Genomic DNA, 27,066 nt, shown 5'->3' on the forward strand with positions numbered 1-27,066 from the left:
TCACCTCACGCCGAGCCCGAACCACGTGCTACCGCCGTCCAACGTCACCGCCCGGGTACCCGCTGACGTCACCCTCCCGCCGTCCAACCATCGCTGGCCCCCTCCCCCCGCCTTACGTCCGCGCCCCGCTGTCCAGCTATCGCCGGTCGCCGACCCAGTTCAGCTCCGCCCCGTGACGTTACATCCCGCAGTCCCGTCTCAGCCCCGCCTCCTGGTGATGTCACTTCCTCGATGTCCCGCCTTTCGTTCCCAGGCGTCACCGATTCACCGCTGATCGCTTCGATCGCGACGGATGTGACGTCGGGCAACGGCGGCTGCTTTAAATTCTGGCCCCGATGCCGGTATTGAAGTTTTGAGAGTTAATAGAAACGATTGTGTTTATTCGGTGTAAAACTTAGTACCTTTTGATGTTTTCGCCTACCATCCTGCTTCTGGATGAACTGAATAATGACGACAAAGCAGCTGGCTGAGTATGTGTTCTTCTCCCGCTGAAGCTCTTGTAGCTGCTTCCACAGCGCCTGGAATTGGGCCAAGTTGCTAGTGGTTAAATTAATGCAGTATTAAGAGGGCTAGAATCGTAAGATGTGCGTTCCAAGCTTACTGCACTGGCAGTAAGTTATATTCCGTTAATTAAGCAAATGCGAGATGTTATTCTTTGGTAAGACAAACAGGACAAACTTTGCACAATAAATGGTAGGTACGTGTAACTGGTGAGTGTCGTAGAGCAGGGAAACATGGGTGTGTAGATGTATGATTCCTTTGAAAGTGGTGACACAGGTGGGCAGGGTGGCGAAGAACGCTTGCCTTAATTGGTCAGGACATTGAATACAGTTATGTCACAGCAAACACACACACACACCCGCCCCCGCCCCCCCCCCTACCCGGAGGGGAGGGGTGAAGCTGAGAGCCAGAAAGGTGATTGGCAAAAGGGATACAGAGCTAGAGAAGGGAAAGGATCATGGGATGAGAGGCCTAGGGAGAATGATCCTTTCCCTTCTCTAGCTCTATCTCTTTTGCCAATCACCTGTCTGGCTCTCAGCTTCACCCCACGCCCTCCGGTCTTCTATCATTTCGCATTCTCTTCCCCCGCCCCCCCACTTTCAAATCTCTCACTATCTTTCCTTTCAGTTAGTCCTGACGAAGGGTCTCGGCCTGAAACGTCGACAGCGCTTCTCTCATAGATGCTGCCCGGCCTGCTGTGTTCCACCAGCATTTTGTGTGTGTTCAAGCTGAATGAGCTGCATTTGCAGTAATTAGTGCTCTATTAAGAAGGGAAAAGAAATGTCTTAACCTTTAACGTCCAGTGCAATAGAACAGTACAGCACAGGATCAAACACCTTGGCATACAATCTTATGTTAACTAATTAAATTAGTAATGAAATGCCCAAATAAACTAACCCTTTCTACACTAAGTTCATGTGCTTCCATTTGTTGAACATTCATGTGCCTATTTAAAGGCCTCTATCATATTTGCCTCTACCACCATTCTGGTCCTGCATTCCAGGCATGCACTATTAAAAAAATTTGCCCTGCGCCCATCTCCTTTGAACTTGCCCCGTCTCAACTTGTGCATGACTCTGTAATAGACATTTCAGTCCTGGGGAAAAGATATTGGCTGTCTATTTGTGTCTCATCTGCAAATCTCTATCCAATCTCCCTTCAGCCTCTGCTCCAGCAAAAATAGCCCAGTTTGTCCACTTTCTCCTTGTTGAACATGCATTCTAACCCAGGCAGTGTTTTGTGTCTCCAAAACAAAACTAATAGGAAGAGGAAAAAAATAGATCCAGGGTTAACATGTACCCTTTTTAGTTTTACTTTCTGTGAGGCACATACTTGTGATGTGGTGGCATAATGACATATGCTATTTATGTACTTTAAATACAACCTGTAATGAATTATGCAAACAACAAAAAATGCATAAAGAAAATAATTACAATATTACTGAAATATTAAATACACAACAGGCAGCATCCTGGTAAACCTTCACTCTTTCCAAAGCCTCAACACCCTTCTTTATAATACAGTGACTAGAATTGAATCCAATACTCCAGATGCAGCCTTACTAGTGCTTTATAAAGCTGCAACATAACTTCCTGACTCTTGAATGCAGTTTCATGACTAATAAAGGCAAGCATGTCATATGCTGCCTTTACTGCCCTAACCACTTTCAGGGAGCTATGGACTTGGACCACAAGATCTATCTGCACATCAATACAATTATCATTGTACTGTCCCTTTACATTTGATCTGCCCAAGTGCAACACTTCACATTTGTCTGAGTTAAACACCATCTGCTACTTCTGCCTATATCTGCAGCCAATTTATATCTTGAGGTACCCTTTGGCAGTTTTCTCTGCTCTCACAACTGTTGTTGGCAGAATCTCAGCTGAAGAGGAGTATGCAGGAATGAGATGGAATGGCTGTTAGGGCGGTGTCGCAACAACAATCTTGAATTCAACATCAGTAAGAGCAAGGACTTGTTTGTGAACTTCAGGAGAGCATACACCAACCTTCATTGAGGGGTTAGCAGTGGAAGGGTGAGCAACTTCAAGTTCTTGCATGCCACCATCTATAAGGATCTATCCAGGGCCCAACGTTTTGATGCAGTACAAAGAAGGCATGTCAGCAGCTATATTTTATTAAGAATTCGAGGAGATTTGGTATGTTACCAAAGACACTCGCAAATTTCTTCAGATATATGGTGACCTGTTGCATCACTGCCTAGTATGGAGGCTCGAAAGTGCAGGACAGCAAGAGGCTGCAGGAGCTTGTAGACTCAGCCAGCTCCAATATGGACACGAGCTGACCCACCATCGAGGACATCTTCGAAAGACGTATCAAGAAGGTGGCATCCATTATGAAGGAGCCTTGCCATCCAAGACATGCCCTCTTCTCATTACTACCATCAGGGAGGACCTATAGGAGTTTGAAAATGCACATTCAACAGCTTTTTCCCCTCTGCCATCAGACTTCTGAATGGAACATGAGCACAACCTCACTGTTTTACTCTCTGCACTATTTATTAATTTTTATTTTTATTGTACCTTATAATTTTTATGTATTGCATTATACTGCTGCCACAAAAGAACATACTTCATTTACATACGTTAGGGATAATAAACCTGATTCTAGTTCTCTACAAACTATTTTCATATCCTCAGCAAACTTACTAAGACACCCATCTACAGTTTCATCCAGGTCATTTACTGCGTGCAAACACACACAATGTACGTGTGTATTGTACGATCCCTGTGGAACACTCAGTAACTTGCTTTCACTGCAGTTCTGTGGGTTCTGAGGTAGTTATGCAGCCACTGTGGCCCAGGATATTCTGCAGCAATTGAGATAAGACATATTTGATGGGATGGGTGGGTGAGCAGTTTGCCATTTATGAAGTGGTAGGCGTGATATGTTTAATGCTGATCAAAACAGAAAAAAACTGAAAATGCTCAATAGGTCAGACAGTGTCTCTGGAAAGAGAAACCAGGTCAACATTTTGGGCCAAAAGCACTTTATCCCAGGGTTCTCAATGCCAACCTGAATACGTACTCCATTTTGAATAGCCTTTGTGCAAAGTTTCTAAAACCATGAGATACTATGAATTTTCGAGTATCATTTTATTGTTTCCTCTGTCCACCTGATAGTCTTGTGCTGTGTTAGAGCATTGAATTGAGTTTGTTTCAGGAGACTGGTATCCAGCATGTGAACAATAAGACCTGCCCATTGGAACTATCTGGGGATATTGGCTTGGAAGAAGATGTTAGTATTGGTTTATTTATCCTGCCAGTGGATTTGGAACATTTTGCAGAAATGACGTTGGTGGTGTCCTTTTAGTGATAAATGGTGCTTGCTTTAGGTGGTTGCTGTCTTGAGCATAAACAGAGGCACGAATCATTGCTGGCTAGTTGATGATGAACTTTGTGTTTGTTTGAAGTTTAAGTGCTCTCCAGGAACAACTAAAAACTGCAGTGTTACATTGACAACACTCATGAATTAAAGTCTGCTAACCCTATATGGCTGTGAAACACGGACCCTAAAAGCAGCTGATGAAAAGAAGTTGACAGCATTTGAGATGTGGACATACAGACGGATCCTCAGGGTATCATACATTGAAAGGAGATCCAACAATTTCATCCTAGAAAAGACTGGCACAAAACCAATACTTCTGGATACCGTTATCCAAAGGAAACTTCGCTATTTTGGACACATCTCGAGAACTGATGACACACTGGAACGCACTGTGCTTGAAGGCAGAGTGGAAGGAAGCCGCTCCCGAGGCAGACAGAGGACAACCTGGATTGACAACATCAAGGAGTGGAACAGCCTCACCGCCAGAGATGCAAGAGGTTTGACTGCCGACAGATCGCAGTGGAAGAAAGTGGTCGCCGAGGCTCTGGCAGAGTATGGCACATGATGATGTTGATGAACCCTGAGCAGTGGCTACTGAGAAATGGGAAATTGTACATGTTTGCCAGAGTTATGTTCTGTACCTGTATTGCTGTACATTTGAAGCTGGTCGGGACCTTCGTTTTACTGCAGGTGTAAGATCCATTCTGTCGCAGCTTCAGTGACTTGGGTCTCAGTTCATGAAAGAGCATAAATCCAAGCATCATCTGTGTGTTGTGATTCAGTGACTGAAGTTAGCTGACTTTGTTCTGGGTTGGAGGCATTTTTCTCATTACAATACAGAGGAGGCCATTTGACCCATTGGGCCAATGCTGATTCCCGGGGGATTAATTCCATCAGTCACAACACTGCTTTCGTTATTTTCCTGTGCCTGTGCAACTTTTTACCCTCTCACAGATGCCCATCAACACTTTTCCTGCTTTCTGCAGATTACTTAAAAATTTATGTTTACCTCTAAAAAGTTGAACTCGCATATGGAACCAAGGATAAACAGTAATATAAAAGTTGCATTATCACTTGCAAGACGCAAAAAGCTGGAGAAACTCAGCAGATTACGAAACATCTATGGAGGGAAATGAACAGCTGATGATTCAGGTCGAGATCCTTCAGGACTTCTATTGGTGCTTTTAATGTTACTTGAGAGTGAAATTAGCAAGTAATAGTGTGAAAAATGTAACATCTTGTTTATGTACTATTCTGTTCTAAGAACCTTTTTTCTTTGAGAAGTATAAGACCTTAAGACATAGCAGAATTAATTCATTTGGTGCATCGAATCTGCTCCACCATTCTGTCATGGCTGATTTATTATCCCTCTCAGCCCCACTCTTGTGCCTTCTCGTAACCTTTGAGGCCCTTGCTAATCAAGAATCTATCGATCTCCGCTTTAGATATGTATATTCAATGTCTGGCAATGAATTTGCTACGTCTTATTTAATGTGTCAACGTTAGCTCAGAGGAATTGTTTTCACCTGTTTGTGTTGCTCTTTCTCAGGAACAGTCTTTGGTGTATAGTGAGAGTTTTTAGTTGTAGTTTAACTAGTGTTTAACTATCCGTACCAATGTTTGGATATGTGGAAAAGAAAATTATGAGCCAGATGCTCTGCTTTATCCACCTTCTTATTTACTTAGTGTTGGTCAAATGGATTCTGAGTCTTTTGCAGAACTGTACACATAATCCTATCTGGAGTAACATTACAGCTGCTTTAACATTTAAATGTGCTGTAAAATCCCAAACTATATTTCTGAGGTTATTTGTTGAGATTAATTACTGCTTTGGTGTTTTTTTCCATGTATATAACCTTTCATACATATAACCTTTTAAACTTCCCTATATTTTCTCTAGGCAGCTTGGCTTAATAAGAAGACGCTCATCAGTTTCTGTTAAAGGCAACGAAAAACCTAAATTGAGTAAGTGTGAAAATATTTATTCTATCGTGGAACAACAGAAAGTCCAGATACAGATAGTTCTGCTATTTCACCTATTTCTATAAAGTGAATCAGATATAATATGATTAGGGAATTGCGCAGCAGACTTGATTGTAATGTGTTTGCGACCTGGAACTACAGAACCACTTGGAGTTAGTTTGACAGGCGTATATATAAAAAATAAGTTGCTTGTTTGCCTGTTTCTATATATTCTCCCTGCAGTAATCAGACACTGTTGTCTCTTAAGAACAAGAGCAGCTAGTTTTACTTTGGGAAGACAGTGGAAATTGACAGGCTTCTATTGATATTTTGGCAAAGATGCTTTACAGTATTAAGCAGCATCAGATACTTTATTAATCAAACTAATTGTCTTTAGTATTTTTAGCTTGTTGTAACAAAATAAACTAATAGCTATTAAAATGTGTTTACCTTTGAAAACCCTGCAGGAAAAAGTAATTTTGTTATTGCAAATCTGACACACTCTGGTCATCTTTTTATTTTCTTTCTGTTGAGCAATTTGTTTTTATAGCATCATTTTCTATAAAGCAAGATTTATTATGAATGCAACTATCACATTGTAGCAGAACTACAGTATTACAGATGTCTGACTGATCCCAGAATAATTATGAAGAATTGTACCAATCAGCCTACATCCCATGCAGGCTAATCTGGAATTTTTGTACTTTTTTGTACTTTTTAGATCAGTATTTCTCATACCTAATTATTATTGATTTTGAGTCCACCTGCTGGAAAAATGGCAAGTCTCATTATCATCCAGAAATAAGTGAGTATAAATCTATAGAAGAGGCCCATTATTTCATCATGGTATGTTGTACTTTGAAGATAATTCTTTAAACAGCTAAGTTACTAAATGTTTCAAAGCAGAAGAGTGCAGCCTATTGCAGAAGCTTTGTACTTTAGATAAAGGAGACGTTTGTGAATTGTGTTTTCCTGTTCTCTTCACTTCCTAACTCTTGTGCATTTTATGATCTTAATATCTTCATTGGTGCAAATTCAAGGTTATTTGGCATTCTACCATACACATGTATACAGCCAAATGAAACATCATTCCTCTGGGGTCAAGCTGCAAAACACAGTACATATAGTTGCACTCAGCACATACCGTTATGATAGCACATACAGTCACAAAATAACATTAGCACAAGCCCCTAAGTGGCATGGCTTGAAGATCGATGGTGCATTAGATGTTGTCCTGGAGTCATGTTTCTGGAAGAACAGTCTTGTAGCAGTTCCTTATCTTGCACTGGGTCAGCTGCAGACAAAGGCCATCTTGGTTCTCTTCCAGGGAGCGAACACTGGACACCTGCACCAATGGGAGAGCCAGCCAGCAGGGGCCAGTCCCCAATCCAGCACAGATTCCAGTGTACCCATTGCATCTCTGTTCACTCCCACACCACCTCCAGTGCCTCTTCCCCTGTGTAGCTGCAACAGATGATGTTCTGGCAAGAGGGCCTGGTCATTGCAACAACTCGAGGCCACGCAGCTCCTCTGCTTTCAGCCTCGCCAAGGCACTAACAAACCGGGATTACAATATTTTGTATTACCAATGTCCAACATCCAACATTGTCTTGTGACCCAAGAAAAACGTTTGAGACAAGCTTTGCACCAAGTTAGACTAGAAAGGTTGCTGCGATTAAGCACCCTGCCACCTTACCACTGAGCCTTCAGCTTCATTTTAGGATTTTATCTCTAATGCTCTCCTCTATCTCTACTACATCTGAATTGTTTATTAGTTTTCTCTCTGACCAAACATTTGGCCACCTGTGCTTTGGGGCCTCCTGTTAAAATTCGACAAATAATGCTCTTTCAAAGTGTGTAAATTCTGTTAGTGATGCTAATTAAATACAAGTTTTTGTTGTATCTGAAGTAGATAAATCTCATTTGAATTGTGGAGATCGTTAATTTTCTGTTCTGATCATATGTTGTTCATTTCTCTCTAATCTAGTTGAATTTCCTGCAGTATTGCTCAACACTTCCAGTGGAGAGATTGAGGTTGAGTTTCACACTTACGTTCAACCTCAGGAACATCCAATCCTGTCAGCGTTTTGTACAGATTTAACTGGAATTAAGCAGGTATTCTGTCCAATACAGAGTTAAGTTCTCTGTGAGGCATAGAATTGATTATTGGCCTTCGTACTATGGTGTGTCGGAAAAAAACAGAATAACTACTTTTAAATATGTTCTTAAAAGTGCAGTCTGGCCCAATAAAACTTGATATTTCTTAAGTGAGGACCATTGATTTCATTAGGCAAAGTCAGCAAAATGGCTGGGAAGAAGAGATGAATTCCCAGCTTAAAGAAGAGTTTCAAATTTCCATATTTGAAACAGGTTTTGAACCTGATGAGTTCATCCCTCAGGGGGGCTCACCTGGTTGGATAAGAGATTGCACCATTGAGTATTGGCTTGTGTCCAGGAACAATAATCAAAGGTAGCTTAGCAAAAAGGCTGAGCTACATCACAGGAGTATTACAAAGGGAATTTGACCAGACTTGCACATGGAGTTACTGTAGGTTGGGATGTTTAAAGATTTGGAGCTTAAGGCATTGAGGCGAATGCAATTAAGGCAATGATTAGCTATTACCTAATTGAAAAACTGATTGGAGCACTCTAGTTTCTATATTTCTAGCTTGCTAGACGACACTGCAATTTCAAAACATATCTATGAAAGGAAATTCATTTAGCTTTAAACTACTAAATATCTCCCTCTAGTGTGCAGTTGTTGAATTCAAGATTGTTTATTATTCTTCAGTACAGAAGTGTAAAGGAGAACAAAATGATTGTTACTCTGGATCTGATGTAGCATGAAAAACGCAATAAATATAAAAGCAATCCCATAAACACATGTGCAAGTAACTATTGTGGCCACATGTAAGATTAGCTTAAATACATAGACTGATTGTATGTACATAAAATGACACTAGGCACAGGAGTATCTGTGCATAAGGTGACTCTGCCAGGAAGTAATAAAGTGACAGTGATCTTTGGCAAGAGTAACCATTGTAGGAGGCAACAGGGCATATGAAAATACAGTAGGACGGTATCAGTGTCGGTATGAGGTGTAGAGTGTAAGCATAAAGTGACAGTTCATGGGGGGAGTGAAGGGTGCTGGGGGGCTGTGGAGAAGAGTGCCTGATGTGGCTGTAGTGGTGGGGTGGATGGGTGAGCCATAATTTTATGCCACCCCATTTTAGAATTAGAAAGTTCACTGCTGCCTTTTATCATTTTCAGTGTCAGGTTGAAGCTGGAGTTCCCCTAGCAATATGCCTTTCACAGTTTTCCCGTTGGATTCAGAAACTGCAGCAGGAGAAGAACATTGATTTTGTGAAGGGGGGACCTCAGCTGTGCACTCCTGACTCAAAAACCTGCACTTTCGTAACTTGGTCAGGTACGCTCTGATTTTGCTGGTGAATTCAAATAATTTAGTTTATCGGAATAAGGATTAACTACTCTACAATTTTTGAGAACTAACCCATAAAGACTAACATCAGTTTGGTTATTTGAAACATAGGTGAAGATATTCAGTGGGTCAAGGAATACCTGTGCAGAGAGAAATAATGTTTCTGTTTGATGACCCTCTCACTAGATTTGCATTATCTGGACATTTGTATTATCTTGCTTTTGGATACTTCAGTCATTATTAATTGTGATTCAAAAAGAACCAATTTTTTCTTCTATACGTATTAACATACTCTGCTCAATAGCTTGCATTCAGCTATATCTCTATTAGTCAAATTCTTGTCTCAATTGGAAGGGTAGAGGTTCAAGCTCCAATCCAGAGATTTACACATAAACAAATCTATGCTGACTTTAGTACATAGAACACTACAGCACAGTACAGGTCCTTTGGCCCACGATGTTGTGCTGACTTTTAACATACTCTAAGATCTCCTACATAGCCCTTCATTTTTCTGTCATCATGTGCTTATCTAAGAGTTTCTTAAATGCCCTAAGTATTTGCCTTTGTGGGTTCCACCCTTAGCAGGGCATTCAACACACTCACCACTCTTTGTGCAAAAAATAAGCCCTGACCTCTGACTCCCATCCCCCCATATTTTCCTCCAGTCGCCTTAAAATTATGACTCTGCATATTAGCCATTTCCACTCTGGGAAAAAGTCTTTGGTGATCCACTTGATCTATGCCATTTATCATCTTCTAATGCAATACTGGAGGAGTTAAATTGTCAACATATTAAGCTAAGGGTTTATTTTGTGGTGGGCATAAACAATTTGAAAGCATTTCATTTGAGAAGTTGCCTCTTTGAATAACTGATCTTTGCAACATTCCTCCATTTGCTGCCTGCCACCTGGTTTTAAAAAAAACTGTTCATTCCTCCAAAATACACAGAATGCTGGAGGAAGTCAACAAGTGAGGCTGCATCCACAGAGGAAATAAATAATCAATGTTTTGAGCTTTGATGAAGGATCCTGGCCTGAAATGTCAATTGTTTATTATTCCCCTCCATAGAAACTGTCTGGCCTTGCTGAGTGCTTCCAATGTTTTGTGTGTTGCTCAAATTTGCCTTTTTTTTCCATGTTTAAATCATCACTTTCCAGTTCTGGCTTAGAGGCATAACAATCCAAAACAAAATCTCTTTGCATCTCTTACCAGTAACACTATTTAAAAAGAAAATGCAGATGCTGGAAATCTGAAATAAAAACAGGAAATGCAGATATTGGCTCTTTGATCTAGGAACGTTGCTTGACCTACTGAGTGTTTTTGGCATTCTCTGCCCGAACTTAGTTTAAATCTGTGTTTTTGTTAATGTTTTTGCAAGGCTAACTAATTAAACTCTTTTTGAATGTCTGAATTAGACTTGCAGCTAAATTCTTTTGTAGGAGCCATGTATCTATTTTCTGTCTGTATTGTATTTTGTTGCGCATTTATTATGGTAATCTGTCACGTGGGTTGGGGCACGGTAGAAGTAAATGAGTACAGTTTTGTTTTCATGCTTTGCGATTTGTCATTAGCCAGAGGGAGCAAACCACAGGGAATGATTTTTTTTGTCTGCCTAATACGCTTAAGTACGCTAACTTGGCTAAATGGAACACTATTTCAGTTTGGCTGCTAATTATGCTCAGTTATATCAATAATTAGAATGCTGATTTGAACGCTAAGATTGTTTCATGGCTAATTTACCTGTTAGATTTTTATTGATACGAGATTGTTTGTGTTTGCTGGTTTCATAATAAAGGATCGGTTTGGAAATTCGCTGTTTAGAAGGGTGTCGTACAGCGTCGGTTACCCTGGCTTAGTCTCTCAGTGGTTTTGGTTTCTTTTCAAGTAGCTGCTACATCTATAATGATATGCTCTGGTCTGAATAGATTGGGATCTGGGAGTGTGCCTGCACTATGAATGTAAAAGGAAACAACTCAGAAAACCGAGTGTTTTGAACAGCTGGATTGATCTCCGAGCAACTTACAAGGTACGACATTTAGATGGGAAATGGTTTTAGCTAATGCTAGAAATATACAGTAGGCTAGTCAGCATCTGCAAAGAGAGAGGGCAAGTTACTGATTGTTCTAATTGTCAGAATTGAAGGCCGAAAGATAATTTGGATTTTTTTGATAAAATTGGTAAGGAAAGTTGAAACAATTTGGAAAGAATGATTAAACAATGACTCTAGTAATCACAAAGTAAATGGGAAATGACCTACAACCCACTTCATTAAAAATTGAAGGATGTCTTTAAAGATCACAGGTAAGATAACTAAGAGATATTAAAAGAATAAAAGAGCAAACGTGTGAAATATTCGAGGTCCATTACAAAAGGAGGAGAAAATTATAAAGTTGGAAAAAGAAGCAACATGTGTTACTGATCTGCACTTAAAAACCAGAAGGGAAAAAAGGTAGGGAGGGTGAGGAGGTGATAGATAGGAGCTATAATCAAGGAGTCACACTGGGGCCTTGGGAGACAGATAAGTGGGTAACAGTCAGGAGAGGGAAGAGCAAGAGTCAGATACCAGAGAGTACCCCTGTGGCTGTCCCCCTTAACAATAAGTACTCCTGTTTTGGGGGGGGGGGGGATTGGCCTACCTGGGGGAAGCAGCAATGGCCGCGCCTCTGGCACAGAGTCTGGCCTTGTGGTTCAGAAGGGTAGGGAAAGGAAGATGATGGCAGCAGTGATGGGGACTATTGTTAGGGGATCAGACAGGTGATTCTGTGGATGCAGGAAAGAAACATGGTTTACCTCCTAGGTGCCAGGGTCCAGGATGTTTCTGATCGCGTCCACGATATCCTGAAATGGGAAGAAGAACAGCCAGAGGTGTGGTATATTTTGGTGCCAAAGACATAGGTAGGAAAAGGGAGGAGGTCTTGAAAACAGACTACAGGGAGTTAGGAAAGAAGTTGAGAAGCAGGACCTCAAACATAGTAATCTCGTGATTACTGCCCGTGCCACTTAACAGTGAGTATATAGGAATAGATTGAGGTGGAGGATAAAGACGTGGCTGAAGGATTGGAGCAGGGGGCAGGGTTTCAGATTTCTGGATCACTGGGACCTCTTTTGGGGCAGGCGTGATCTGTACTAAAAAGATGGGTTACACTTGAATCCAAGGGGGAACCAAGGGAGGTTTGCTTGGGGAGAGTTTAAACTAGAATTGCTGAGGGGGTGGGAACCAAATTGAAGAGACAGAGGAATGAGTGGTTGGCTCACAAATAGGGAAAGCTTGAAGACAGTGCTAGAGGGAGGATAGGCAGGTGCTAGAGAAGGGATGCACTCAAACCGATTGTTTGTGATGCATCTATTTTACTGCAAGGAGCATTATGAACAAAGCAGATGAGCTGACGGTGTGGATCAGTACTTGGAGCTATGATGTTGTGGCCATTACAGAGATTTGGATGGCTCAGGGGCAAGAATGGTTTCTTTGAGTGTCAGGCTTTAGATGTTTCAGAAAGGACAGGGAGGGAGGCAAAAGAGGTGTGGGCATGGCACTGCTGATCAGAGATAGTGTCATGGTTGCTGAAAAGGTGGAAGTCATGGAGGGATTGTCTACTGAGTCTCTGTGGGTGGAAGTTAGGAACAGGAAGAGGTCAATAACTCTACTGGGTGTTTTTTTTTTAATATAGCACTCAATAGTAACAGGGACATTGAGGAGCAGACAGGGAGATGGATTCTGGAAAGGTGTAATAATAACAGGGTTGTTGTGGTGGGGGATTTTAATTTCCCAAATATTGATTGGCATCTCCCTAGAGAAAGGGGTTTAGACGGGGTGGAGTTTGTTAGGTGTGTTCAGGAAACTTTCTTGACACAATATGTAGATAAGCCTACAAGAGGAGAGGCTGTACTTGATCTTGTATTGGGAAATTAACCTGGTCAGGTGTCAGATCTTTAAGTGCGAGAGCATTTTGGAGATGGTGATCACAATTCTATCTCCTTTACAATAGCATTGGAGAGGGATAGGAACAGACAAGTTAGGAAAGTGTTTAACTGGAGTAAGGGGAAATATGAAGCTATCAGGCAGGAACTTGGAGGCATAAATTGGGAACAGATGTTCTCAGGGAAATGTACAGCAGAAATGTGGCAAGTGTTCAGGGGATATTTGTGTAGAGTTTTGCATAGGTACGTTCCAATGAGACAGGGAAAGGATGGTAGGATACAGGAACTGTGGTGTACAAAGGCTGTTGAAAATCTAGTCAAGAAAAAAATAAAAGATTAAGGAAGGTTCAAAACAACTAGGTAATAATAGAGATTTAGAAAATTATAAGGCTGGCAGGAAGGAGCTTAAGAATGAAATTAGGAGAGCTGGAAGAGGCCATGAGAAGGCCTTGGTGGGCAGGATTAAGGAAAACCCCAATGCATTCTACAAGTATGTGAAGAGCAAGAGGATAAGACGTGACAGAATAAGACCAATCAAGTGTGACAGTGGAAAAGTGTGTATGGAACCAGAGGAGATAGCAGAAGTTCTTAATAAATACTTTGCTTCAGTGTTCACTACGGAAAAGGATCTTGGCGATTATAGGGATGAATTACAGTGGACTGAAAAGCTTGAGCATATAGACATTAAGAAAAAGGATGTGCTGGAGCTTTTGGAAAGCATCAAGTTGATAAGTCACCGGGACCCGACGAGATATACCCCAGGCAACTGTGGGAGGCGAGGAAGGAGATTGCTGAGCCTCTGGTGATGATCTTTGCATCATCATTGAGGATGGGAGAGGTTCTGGAGGATTGGAGGGTTAAGGATGTTGTTCCCATACCCAAGAAAAGGAGTAGAGATAGCCCAGGAAATTATAGAGTGAGTTTTACTTCAGTGGTTGGTAAGCTGATGGACAAGATCCTGAGAGGCAAGATTTATGAACATCTGGAGAGACATGATTAGGAATAGTCAGCATGGCTTTGACAAAGGCAGGTCGTGCCCTACAAGCCTGATTGAATTTTTTTGATGATGTGACTAAACACATTGATGAAGGTAGAGCAGTAGATGTTGTGTATGGATTTCAGCAAGGTATTTGATAAGGTATCCCATGCAAGGCTTATTGAGAAAGTAAGGAGGAATGGGATCCAGGGGAACATCGCTTTGTAGATCCAAAATTGGCTTGCCAACGGGTGGCAAAGAGTGATTGTAGTCAGGTCATATTCTGCATGGAGGTTGATGACCAGTGGTGTGCCCCAGTGATCTGTTCTGGGACCCCTTCTCTTTGTGATTTTTATAAATGACCTGGATGAGGAAGTGGAGGGATGGGTTAGTAAGTTTGCTGATGACGCAAAGGTTGGGGGTGTTGTGGATAGTGTGGAGGGTTGTCAGAGGTTACAGTGGGACATCGATAGGATGCAAAACTGGGCTGAGAAGTGGCAGATGGAGTTCAACCCAGAGAAGTATGAAGTGGTTCATTTTGGTAGGTCAAAAATGATGGCAGTATATAGTATTAATGGTAAGACTCTTGGCAGTGTGGAGGATCAGAGGGATCTTGGGGTCCGAGTCCATAGGACACTCAAAGCTGCTGTGAAGGTTGACTGTGTGGTTAAGAAGGCATACGGTGTATTGACCTTCATCAACCATGGGATTAAGTTTAGGAGCCGAGAGGTAATGTTACAGCTATGTAGGACCTTGGTCAGACCCCACTTGGAGTACTGTGCTTAGTTCTGGTCGCCTCACTACAGGAAGAACGTAAAAACCATAGAAAGGATGCAGAGGAGGTTTACATGGATTTTGCCAGGATTGGGAAACTTGCCTCATGCGAATAGGTTGAATGAACTCGGCCTTTTCTCCTTGGAGTGATGGAGGATGAGAAGTGACCTGATAAAGGTGTGTAAGTTGATGGGAGGCATTAATTGTGTGGATAGTCAAAGGCTTTTCCCAGGGCTGAAATGGCTAACATGAGAGGGCACAGTTTTAAGGTGCTTGTTTTAAGCAGGTACAGAGGAGATGTCAGGGGTAAGTTTTTTTTTAATGCAGAGAGTGGTGAGTGTGTGGAATGGGCTGTCAGTGACAGTGGTGGAGGCGGATACGAAGGGTCTTTTAAGAGACTCCTGGATAGGTACATGGAGCTTAGAAAAATAGAGGGCTATGGGTAACCCTAGGTAAGTACATGTTCGGCACAGCATTGTGGGCCAAAGGGTCTGTATTGTGCTGTAGGTTTTCTATGTTTCTAAGGCAACAGTCTTCACTCTCCTTCAATTCATGCTTTTGATGAATGGTTTTCACTGTAAGAGTCAACACTTTCCTTGTTCGCCCTTCAATGCAGGTAGCTTTTATTGCTATTATATTGGGGGGGTGGGATTGTTAAATTCAATTATTTCATCAGGGTCAGTACTTTGTGTTTAGCTTAACATTTACTGAGAGATCTGAAGATCAAAAATTGAAGCTGTGTTTGAAACCGGGAAAAGGACAACAAGAAATGATGAATGAGTTTTTAAGCAATTATGGCTCAGCATAATAGTTTCTCTTCGTTTACAGCTTTTTAATCATCTTGCACAATTGCATCTGGTATTTGCAATCTATGAAAAAAATCCCATAGTGAGCTAAATGCCTTCTAGAAATAATTTTCAGTTAAAAGAAGCCCATTATATCCAGGAGGTGAATACCTTCCTTATGGAGATGCATTCATTTTCACTACCATTTAGAGAGGTGTTTTTAATATATTCTCAGTGACCGCTTTATTAGGTTTGTGGTCTTCTGCTGTACCCCATTCACTGCAAGGTTCAAAGTGCCGTGCATTCAGAGATGCTCTTCTGCATGCCACTGTTGGGATGTGTGGTTATTTGAGTTACTCTTGCCTTTCTGTCAGCTTGAAACGGTCTGGTCATTTCCTCAGACCCCTCTCATTAACAAGGCATTCTTATCCATGGAGCTGCCACACTCACTGGATGTTTTTTGGTTTTCACACCATTCTCTAAACTCTGGAGACTGTTATGCGTCAAAGTCTCAGGACTTGAGTATCTCAGGAAACTGTTCGAACTATTCCAGTTGGCACCAGAGATTCACTTAGATGACGTTTCTGCTCCATGCTGATATTTGCTCTGAACAGCAAGTGAACCTCTTGACTGTGCCAAGGCTTTGAGTTGCTGCCACATGACTGGCTGATGAACAAGTGCTTGTACAGGTGTACCTAATAAAGTGGTCACTGAATGTATATTGTCTAAATAATAATGCATTTATTTTTCTACACCTTCATTTAATATTGCTTGAGTTTTCTATGGGCAATGATTTGAATTGACTTGTGTTTGTGCGGCAGTTGTTTTATAACCGGAAGCCAAAGGGTTTAAATGGAGCTTTGCAAGACCTGGGCATTGTCTTTTCAGGACGTGAACACTCTGGTAGGTGGTGCACATTGCATTCCTTTTGGCTTGCTGATTGTCTTTATAGAAGTGAACATCATAACAGGAATTTGGTGTTCTGCTTCTTGTGTATATTCTGCCTATGTATCCTAACTTGATTAGCGTATCTTGGTTGTTTTAGACCCTGATCTTCAAAGATTCAGAGTAAAGTTCTTGCCAAAGTACATATACAGTGCCTATAAAAAATATTCATCCCCCACCCCTGGAAGTTTTCATGACTTATTGTTTTACAACATTGAATTACAGTGGATTTAATTTGGCTCTTTTAACACTGACCAGGAAAGACACTTTTGTGTTAAAGTGAAACAGATCTCTACAAAGTGATCCAAATTAATTACAAATATAAAACACAAAATAGTTGATTGCTTAAGTATTCATCCTCCTTAATATGACACACCAAATCTTCACTGGTACGGCCAATTGGTTTTAGAAGTCACTTAATTAGTTAATGGAGATCACCTGTGTGCAGTCAATGTGTTTCAACTGATGTAGTGAAAATACACCTGTATGTGGAAGGTCCAATTGCTGGTGAGTCAGTATACTGGCAAAAGTTATACCACAAAGACAAAATAACACTCAAACAACTCCATGAAAAGGCTATTGAAAAGCACAAGTCAGGAGAAGGATACAAGAGGATGTCCAAGTCACTTGGACAAGATCCCTTGGAGTACAGTTAAGTCAATCATCAAGAAATGGAAAGAATAAGGTACAGCTGTAGATCTGCCTAGAGCAGGCAGAGCTGAAAAAACTGAGTGACCACGGAAGAAGAGGAATATTGAGGGAGGCCACCACGAGATCTTTGACAACTCTGGAGGAGTTCCAGTGGCTGAGATGGGAAAGACTGCACATACAGCAACTGTGGTCTGGGTGCTTCACCAGTTGTGGCTTTATGGGAGAGTGGCAAAGGCTACTGTTGGAAAAAAAACGCTCATGTGAAATCTCAGCTAGAGTTTGCCAGAAGGCATGTGGGAGACTCTGCAGTCAGCTGGAAGAAGGTTCTATGGTCTGATGGAACCAAAATTGAGCTTTTTGGTCATCAGGCTAAATGCTATGTTTGGCGTAAGCTACACACTGCACACCATCAGAAGCACACCATCCCTACTGTGAAGCATGGTGGTGGCTACATCACGCTGTGGGAATGCTGCACTGCAGCAGGCTTGTGAAGGTAGAGGGTAAAATGAATGCAGCAAGATATAGGGAAGTCTTGGAGGAAAACCTGATGCAGTCTGTAAGAGAATTGTGACTTGGGAGAAGATTTGTTCACCAGCAAGACAGTGACCTGTTACGAATCCCGTAACTGGAGAACTTACCAGCAAAGATAGAGAGGTCCGTTGAAGTCTGATGTCACTATTTTCAAACGTTTTATTTATAAAGGGACACAAAAGTAAGGTTAATACATACATTCAGATAGTGCACATCGTCAACACTCAATCTAATGCGCGGGTATAGTAATAATCATCATTAAGAAGTGAGCTCTATGGTTGTCTAGGGGTTAATAGATTGTCCGTTGGAAATATAAAAGTCACTCAGAAGGCTGCAGGCCTCAGCCCTTTGAAAATCGCTGGGTTTCACGTGGGGCGACCGAGAGAGAGAGAGATTGGGGGAGAAGAGAAAGAACTTGCCAAGTCTTGATGAAGCTTCCATGAAATTGGGGGAGCGTTGGTTTCCTCTCCCCGATGTTAGTTAAAATCGGTTTTCTGTGATTCCAGCCACAAATTCCAATCCCGGAATCTAATGCACGTGGCTTCCTTCAGAATGGCTTCGCGCTGCTGCAGGATCACTCGCTCGTGTCTTCTTGGTGCGTCTGAGGGGGCTGTCCCCCTGAGACTCTCCTTTATACTTCCTCACGGGGTCGCAGGTGTCAATCAAGTTGGGAGGATGCAATCTCTCTCTCAACCAGCCCACCTTGCCCGAGGGCTTTTCAAGTGGTCTCCATGAGACAATAGTCGCTGTCGTCTTATTCTGTATCCCGGATGGGACGTGCAATTTGGCACATTTCTCTCTCTCTCTCACTTCCTGGGTCTACTGACCCCCCCCTCCCCCCCTCAACGGGTGCTCTTGCGATTCTCACAAAGGAGGGGGGCTGGGATCATAAAACCTCCCCTCTTAAAACGTTTTTACCAGCGGTTAAAACTGAGTGGTACACAGTCTTACAGGAGTTTTGAATCTAACACAATACACAAGTTTTTCTTTTCACAGAGTTATACATTCAAGTCAGTATCTAAATAGTTAACGATTACAGTGTCCCTTTCTTTAATAACATTGCGAACCGTACATCAGACTTCAATTCAATAACCACCTATTTATTTTTTTTTCTCTTAAGCAACAAAACTAAGGAGGTGTGACCTTAGCTTAGGTGCATTTACAAAAGTTTACGCGAATACTGATAGTTTCAGTCGTTTAACTTAACCGGCAGGTCTCCAAAGGGCTGTCTTTATTATTCACAGGCTTTGGCGCAAACCTGTTCAACCTGCTTGGCTGTCTAACAATGGCATCCTCATTAACCGTCGCCTCTTTTTCGGCGAGCCCCCCCTCCCCCCATGGGGAACTTGAATAATTTGGCGTGTTGAACTCCCTCCTTCATTGGGGTTATTTTAGCAACACCATGCCCCAGGCCATCTGCACCCAATTCTTTGATTTTACCCAGGTGGCTGGCCCTTTTATCAGTCCCCTTCAGGCTATTGGTGTTTGATTCTAACTCTTCGCTCAAGCAGCATGTCGAAGGCAACCTCTTCACACCCCATCCTGGCATAACAACAGAGTGGGGGGCCCCGCTATCCCCCGGCTCACTCTGTGAGCAATCTGCCAGGTTCAAGATTTCTTCCTTCGATTTGGAAACTACGGACTTTCGGTTTCCTTCAACAACAATCCTCATCCCCCCATTCTTAAATTCTGCGTTAACTTTGAACCCACCTTCGAGTACAAACACCGGGGAACTCACACTTCCCCTGGTTACCAAGGTTAACCCTTTTTCCACTGAACCAAGTCTATCTGACCCACAAGGACGGCTGCCCCGTTCCCCTGAATCAGATACCTCAGACTTCTTCTGAGCTCCGTTACCAGGTTCAGCACCACGTGCATCCCCATCTCGGACACACTCAAACGGGACATTGGCCTCTTCCAGGCTTTCAACACCCATACCTTTTTCAAATTCTAACTTCCCCCGATTCTCCCAGTTACTCTCTGGGCAGCTCCCACCCGGGGAAGGCGCAACCCTGCGAGCTGAAACAACCTCCTCGGCCCTTTCAGCAGACCCCTTCGAGGCAAGGGTACCCTTTCCATCTAGGACTGCCCTCACCTCATTAACGGGAACACCTTTAGAACTCTCAAGTTCTTCAAACAATTCTGCCAAACCAGACAGATCATCCATGTCCAACTCGGGACCTTTTAACAGCTTTATCTGTTTCTCATCTTTATTTCCTACCTTTAGGACCTTTCTCTTCGCTAAGGGCAGATCTATCTCCTCTCCCTTACCCCCTTTCACTTTACTACTCTTCGTCTTACCACCCTCTAAACCCTCATGGCACAGGGACATCGAAGACGTCTTGGCCAAATCAAAACGGGCCAGATTTAAACTGCTCTCATTCTCAGCTGTCTCTCTCGACATGCTGCGAGTGACCACGCCAGCGAGATGGTCCTTGGGCGCTAGGGGCGGGGCCATCACACTCGCCGGTCGCCAGGTCAGCAGCATGGCTGACCAAACCTTACCCCCTGCTAAGTCGTTCCCCAGCAGGATGTCCACGTCAGCTCTCGGGAATTCTGAGGGCACCCCTATTTCAACTGATCCATACGCCAGCTCACAATCCAGAATGACCTTATATAAGGGCACCATTTCTATCCATTTATTTATTCCTTCCACCTTTACCATGCCCGTTTCCCGACCAAATTCTAGTACCATACGGCTAACCAGGGATAGTTCAGCGCCCGTATCCCTCCAGGTTCGTACGGAAACTGGTGTGTCTCCCTCCGTCACAGACACAGTTCCGTGTGACAGACAACTCCCAGAGCCTTCTCGTACTCTGTCTACCCTCGGCTCCCTGGTCGATTTGCTGATTACCACGGCACACCTGATAGGGACTGCGGCTTTCCCTCTTCCTATCTCCCTTCTCGGAGCAAAGCATCGAGATGCAATGTGCCCCTCCTTTCCACAATTAAAACAGGTCAAACCCGGAACCCTCTGGCTGTCTTGCCTTTCCCCCTCAACCTTACCGCTAGCTCCCGGTGGAACCTCTGCCTCACTCGTCGGACTTTCTCGATCGTTCCCACGGTCTCTCTGGGGGCCTTTATTCGAGGAAGTCTTTGTCTTGTGGGTTAGGACATATTCGTCTGCAAACCTAGCAAATTCTGACATGGACTTATCCGGCTTCTCATTCAAATACATCCGGATTTCCTCCGGAACACAACTTTTAAATTCCTCGATCAAAAGTAACTCCCTGAGACGCCCATAATCCTCGTCCACCCTTTCCGCGGTGCACCAACGGTCCAAGAGCACCCCCTTTTCATGGGCTAGCTCGGTATACATTTGATTCCACCCTTTCCTTAAATTTCTAAACTTTTGTCTATAGGCCTCAGGTACCAATTCGTAAGTCCGGAGAATGGCCTTCTTTACCTCATCATAATTCTCCGCTCCTCCCTCCTCCAGGGACAACGCCGCATATGCTCGTTAGGCCTTCCCCTTTAACACACTTTGTAACAACGCCACCCACTGCTCTTTTGGCCACTTCTGATTTACTGCCACCTTTTCAAAAAGCAAGAAATAACTATCGACATCTGTCTCCTCGAACGTGGGCACCAATCTCAATTCCCTACTAACATTAAACCGCTCCGCTCGGTCTAACCCTTGATCTCTTCGCTCATTTCTCATCTTCTCAATTTCCCGGTCATGTTGCCTCTGTTTCTCTTTCTCGGCCTGTTCCCTCTCTTTCTCTTCTGCTTCTAGCTTCTCTAAGTGAATTTCATGCTGTCTTTGCCTTTCCCTCTCTCTCTCAGCCACTTCCAGCTCTTTTAACTTAATTTCACGTTCCAATTTTAATTTCTCCATCTCTAACTGAACCGTCCCACTTGATGGTACTTTGTCAAGGATATCTTCCAATACCTCATCTTCAAACACATTCTTCTCAACGTAATACTGAGTTATGGCCCTTCGTACCTCCCACTTTTTCATGGACGACCTCACTTCTGTGAGGTTCAACCGCTTCGCTAAATTTAACAAGTCTGATTTTGTGGCTGCGTCGGGTTTTCCATAAATTCACCCACGTCCATCTTTGCTGGTTTCCCGTCTGGCTACCCGTGTAACCAGATTCAAGTTTTTGATTTACAAGCCCGATTCACTGGCCTCCCAATTTGGTGTCAAAACCCGAGATGAGAACCCCAACTGTTACGAATCCCGTAACTGGAGAACTTACCAGCAAAGATAGAGAGGTCCGTTGAAGTCTGATGTCACTATTTTCAAACGTTTTTATTTATAAAGGGACACAAAAGTAAGGTTAATACATACATTCAGATAGTGCACATCGTCAACACTCAATCTAACGCGCGGGTATAGTAATAATCATCATTAAGAAGTGAGCTCTACGGTTGTCTAGGGGTTAATAGATTGTCCGTTGGAAATATAAAAGCCACTCAGAAGGCTGCAGGCCTCAGCCCTTAGAAAATCGCTGGGTTTCACGTGGGGCGACCGAGAGAGAGAGAGATTGGGGGAGAAAAGAAAGAACTTGCTGAGTCTTGATGAAGCTTCAGTGAAATCGGGGGAGCGTTGGTTTTCTCTCCCTGATGTTAGTTAAAAGCAGTTTTCTGTGATTCCAGCCACAAATTCCAATCCCGGAATCTAACGCACGTGGCTTCCTTCAGAATGGCTTCGCGCTGCTGCGGGATCACTCACTCGTGTCTTCTTGGTGCGTCTGAGGGGGCTGTCCCCCTGAGACTCTCCTTTATACTTCCTCACGGGGTCGCAGGTGTCAATCAGGTTGGGATGATGCAATCTCTCTCTCAACCAGCCCACCTTGCCCGAGGGCTTTTCACGTGGTCTCCATGAGACAATAGTCGCTGTCGTCTTATTCTGTATCCCGGGTGGGACATGCAATTTGGCACGTTTCTCTCTCTCTCTCACTTCCTGGGTCTACTGACCCCCCCCCCCCCCTCAATGGGTGCTCTTGCAATTCTCACAAAGGAGGGGGGTTGGGATCATAACAGACCTCAAGCATAAAGCCAAAGGAATGGCTTAAAAATAACGATGTTAATGTACTGGAGCGGCCACGTCAGAGTCCAGACCTCAATACAATTGAGAACTGCGGCTGTACTTGAAAAGTACATGTTCAGTCATGATCCCCGTGCAATCTGACAGAGCTTGGCAGTTTTGTAAAGAAAAATGGGGAAAAATTGCAGTGTCCAGATGTGCAAAGATGGTAGAGACCTATCCATACAGACTCAAGGCAGTAATTACTGTCAAAGGTGTATCTACTAAATACAGACTTGAAGGAGGTGTTTGTGTTTTAATAATTATAATAAATAAAGACCATTTTGTAGAAATTTGTTTTCACTTTGACACGAAAGTTTTTTTCTGTTAATCATTGCCAAAAAAATCTACTGTGATTCAATGTTGTAACACAATAAAACATGAAAACTTCCCGGGTGGGGGTGGGGAGGGTGAATAATTTTATAGGCACTGCAAGTCACCATATACCCTGAGATTTATTTTCTTGCTGGCATTTACAGAAGACTCAAAGAAACACAATATAATCAATTAAAAACTACAAAGACAAACAAACAACTAATGTACAAAAGAAAACAAACTGCAAATATAAACAATAATATTGAATAAATAAGTAACAAATAATATTCAGAACATGAGTGTAACATTCTTGAAAGTGAGTCCATAGGTTATAGAATCAGTTCAATGATGATTTGAGTGAAGTTATCAATGATCAGGTGAGTGAAGTTATATTTTGTGTTCTCATGGCTCTTAATCCTTTGGAAAATGTGACTTTCCCAGGCTTGGATGATGCCCGCAACACTGCTCGTCTTGCTTGGCGAATGATCTGTGATGGCTGTACCATGAAAATCACTAAATCGTTGGACAGGGTGAGTTGCCCTTGGTGAGTTCTACACTTCGATTTACCAGACCTCTGTGATTGCATTGATGTGTAATATGAGATTCTATAAACGTTAAGGACACAGAGTATCCTATGGTAATTTCCACTTTTATGGCATGTTCTTTAGGTTGCCCCCATGAGAAATTTAATCGCAAGATTACCAACTGTAAACCCTGTTCCAGGAGGCAAAACCTCTCAAGCAACTCCCTTTTCTGAAGACCCAGACAACGGGCGTAGAGTTAGCTTGTTTCCTGAAAATGATACTCTTAACAAAAGGACGGCTGAAATCAAGCATGTGGTTGCACACCATGAACGTAAAGTCACAATTAATCAACATAAACCAGTTTTGCCAACTTTGACTAAAACTGGTCGGCAACATATGGGGACCATTGATTGTAGAAATGGAAACAATGGAAATGCTCATTATCAGAATTTAATATCCCCCAGGACTCTAATCAATGGGCTTTCTACTTCTATTGATCATAGTAAAGAACAGAAACTTCAAGTTAATGTTAAAAATATTGCCATGAGCGCTGAAGAAACTAAACCCAATGGGAGTGTATGCAATCTGTTGCTTGTATCTACCACTGTTGACTCAGTCACCAGTACTTCTAATCTGAATGTTAGTTGCTCAGAGTCTGGCAGCCCCTGGGAATATTGGGAAGATTCTGCCATGTTACCTCTGTCAGGTAATGATCAATCAATAGGCTACAGAGACGAAGGAGAAGACGGTAAAGAATTAGGTTTGGTTGAAGGGGAGTACATAACAGAAGACTGTTCAGTTTTAGATTCACCACAAAGCAGGAAGGATTACGCACTGACAGAAGACAAAAAGCATCAGGAAGAGGTACAGAGGAATCTGCAAACAATATATAATGTAGCTGAAGTTATGAGGCAAGCAAAAGATCAGCCCATCTTTAAAGTACCCAAGGTGAACGTTTCCAGTGTCCTGTCCAGCCATTTCAATGTAAGCACTGAGTCTTCAGCAACTTCTCTTTTGTCCTTTCGATCAAATAACCATTTACCTGTTGGTATTAAAAGAAAAGAAATGCAGTCGAGTCCCTTCAAAGCACCCATTTCTAAGAAGCAGTCATTCACTATATATTCAGACAAAAACTCATCACCTAATTGTTCCTTACCCGCAGTCGTAAAAACAGATTCGAGAGTTATTCCTTCAGCATACCATTCATACCCAGCACAGTGTAAATTAATTGGTAAGAAAATTACCCCTCCGCTGTGTGGATGTGGTCGCAGAGCTAAGCGACTTACTGTGTCAAAAGCAGGACCAAACCATGGGAAAGCTTTCTACTCCTGTGCAATGGGGAAAAGAAATCCTGACAATAGCAAGGGCTGTGGGTACTTTAAGTGGGAATGGGCATTGAAGAAAGAGAAAGCTTCTTCAGTTTCATTTGCAAATAATTTTAGTGCAGGTTCATCTGGAGCCTTTCCTTCTTCCCAAAGGAAACATCTAGGCCTCCGATTTTCTTTCCGGAATTGACAACGTGTCTGGATTTATTTGTATTTAATGTAGTTTATAAAGCAACAAATTATTCAGTATTTCAGAGAAGTTGAAGTAGAATAGTGTGCTATAATATTTTTGAAGAGTGCTTAACTTTCTTGATTAGGCTTCTTTTCCTTCTGTATACAAGTTTTAAGCATTCATGTACAGAATCTTTGTAGAAGATTTCCATCAAGTTTCTTTTGGATGTAGTTTTGGATCTGGTGCTAAGATTTATTCCATGAGCACTAGTTTTGCATTGATCTGCAAAGGTGATCTGCAGGGAAAAGGTAATAGGTTTGGAGTGGGATGGAAATTGTGATTGGGCCCAGCACTCTCATGGTTAATATGTTTATACTGTTAGTGTGTGTCTATATAATCTCCTCACTTAATTTACTCTTATCACCTTTTCAACAATTTTTAGCATCTTACTACTCTACAACTAAAGATATTACTGAAAAGTTAGTTTCAATCATGAATCACTAGTGATTTTTTAAAGTCAACAGTATATGGAGAAGCATCATTGTAAACATTTTTGAAATTCTGTTTTGTGTTTTATTGGTTGAATAATGTTCCTAATGGGGAAGTGGCTTTGGAAATCAAAATGCTTGTGCAAACACATTGTGGCTTATACTTCCAACTTGATGACCAAGTCCTTGCTCGTTGTTTAGCTAAATATCAGCTTTCTTTAAAAAGGAAAATATTATTCAACAATGTGTCTAGTTCCATGATTGTCTCACTTAACTGTTTTAAAATGTTTTAATTATATTTTTATACTCTTATTTTTAAGTTCCTTATAAAGTAACTGCGTTGTAAAAATGTCAAGTACTTGGGGATGTTAGGGCATGAGATGCTTTGTAAGTGCATCTATAATAAAGGACTTCTCAATTACATAGGTACCTTTAGTGAAAGTTTTTAGATGAGTTTGTTTCACAAGTGAAGAGCTGTAGAGCTCTGCTCATATGTGGGAATGCAGACTTGGCTGAATCGACAAGGGTAGCATGTTGCTTAATGTACAGACTCCCGAAACCACAGAGAGAGAATTGGGCATGCAACTTCATGGAGTTGGTCATTTATTCAGCTGGATAGTGATGTTATATGTCTGACTGCCTTTAAAAGAGGGTCTTCTTGGTCAGAAAATTAGAAATTTTAAAAAGAAAACTAGATGTCCTGTCATAAAAAGATAAATATGGGAAAGTAGCTATTTGCAGTAGAAATCTTAGTGGAGAAGATTCCACTGGATAAATTCAGACTTCCTATAGATGTCCATTCAGCTTAAGTTGTACATTTTTATTTCAGCATGCCTACTTTTCCCTTTTACAAAAGAGACTCCCAGTTGTGTTGTCTGACGGCAGAGAAGTGGGACAGTGAAGAGAAAACATTCTTTTGATACCTTGTCAGTTGACACTGATATAGTGTTTTGGTTTGGTACTGATTATTATGGTATTTATTAATGAACATTGCATCAACTGATTACATCTTGCTTTGCCACATTGACATTCAACTACGTTGTGGAACCTGGTACATGTGTCTGACCAGATAGAGGTGGTAGGGCTACTTGCCTTGATACATGCCAATGATCCACTTTGGGATTTTATGACAATAGAGGTCCCTGAGGCTGTGCATTAGGAGCACCTATCAGCCACCTTTCAGTCCACAGTTGTGCAAGAGTCCGCATTTCCCCACTATGGTCGCATTAGCTACTTAATAACCCAAAAAAACTGGAGTGTAAGGAAGTCATCCTTGGTCCCAAGAGACTGCTTAACAAAAATACTGGCTCACAAAATGCTAGATATACAGCGGCATGTGAAAGTTTGGGCACCCCTGGTCAAAATTTCTGTTACTGTGAA

General features: G+C 42.2%; 2 protein-coding genes across 4 annotated transcripts in view; one reads left to right on the forward strand and one right to left on the reverse strand.

Annotated features, from left to right (window-relative positions):
* The window catches only part of LOC132399115 (RNA exonuclease 5-like), a 62,843-nt gene extending 62,776 nt beyond the window's left edge, over window positions 1–67 (reverse strand). Inside the window, exon 1 of one of the 2 annotated variants that reach the window (XM_059979095.1) lies at window positions 5–67. The gene's annotated coding sequence lies outside the window, so the exon portion shown is untranslated. The remainder of the gene's footprint in view (window positions 1–4) is intronic. The other variant, XM_059979098.1, reaches the window with a different exon arrangement.
* Window positions 68–300: 233 nt separating this feature from the next.
* Window positions 301–26,983, forward strand: eri2 (ERI1 exoribonuclease family member 2). 2 transcript variants are annotated; one of them, XM_059979102.1, is made up of 9 exons: window positions 301–470; window positions 5,750–5,814; window positions 6,533–6,616; window positions 7,799–7,926; window positions 9,082–9,238; window positions 11,176–11,276; window positions 16,525–16,606; window positions 23,619–23,707; window positions 23,846–26,983. In XM_059979102.1, exons 1-9 carry the CDS (start codon window positions 448–450, stop codon window positions 25,214–25,216), a joined length of 2,100 nt encoding a protein of 699 aa, XP_059835085.1. In that variant the 5' UTR covers window positions 301–447; the 3' UTR covers window positions 25,217–26,983. The 2 variants fall into 2 exon arrangements, with proteins under 2 accessions (XP_059835085.1, XP_059835086.1); XM_059979103.1 differs by lacking the exon at window positions 6,533–6,616.
* The last annotated feature ends 83 nt before the right edge of the window (window positions 26,984–27,066 follow it).

The sequence above is a fragment of the Hypanus sabinus genome, chromosome 9 (genome assembly GCF_030144855.1).
Source record: "Hypanus sabinus isolate sHypSab1 chromosome 9, sHypSab1.hap1, whole genome shotgun sequence".
NCBI lineage: Eukaryota > Metazoa > Chordata > Chondrichthyes > Myliobatiformes > Dasyatidae > Hypanus > Hypanus sabinus.

Coding starts and splice junctions, on each gene's coding strand:
- eri2 (XM_059979102.1), top strand. CDS start 448: ATGACGACAAAGCAGCTGGCTGA. Junction 471..5,749: donor ACGACAAAGCAGCTGGCTGA/GTATGTGTTCTT, acceptor TATTTTCTCTAG/GCAGCTTGGCTTAATAAGAA. Junction 7,927..9,081: donor ATTTAACTGGAATTAAGCAG/GTATTCTGTCCA, acceptor TATCATTTTCAG/TGTCAGGTTGAAGCTGGAGT.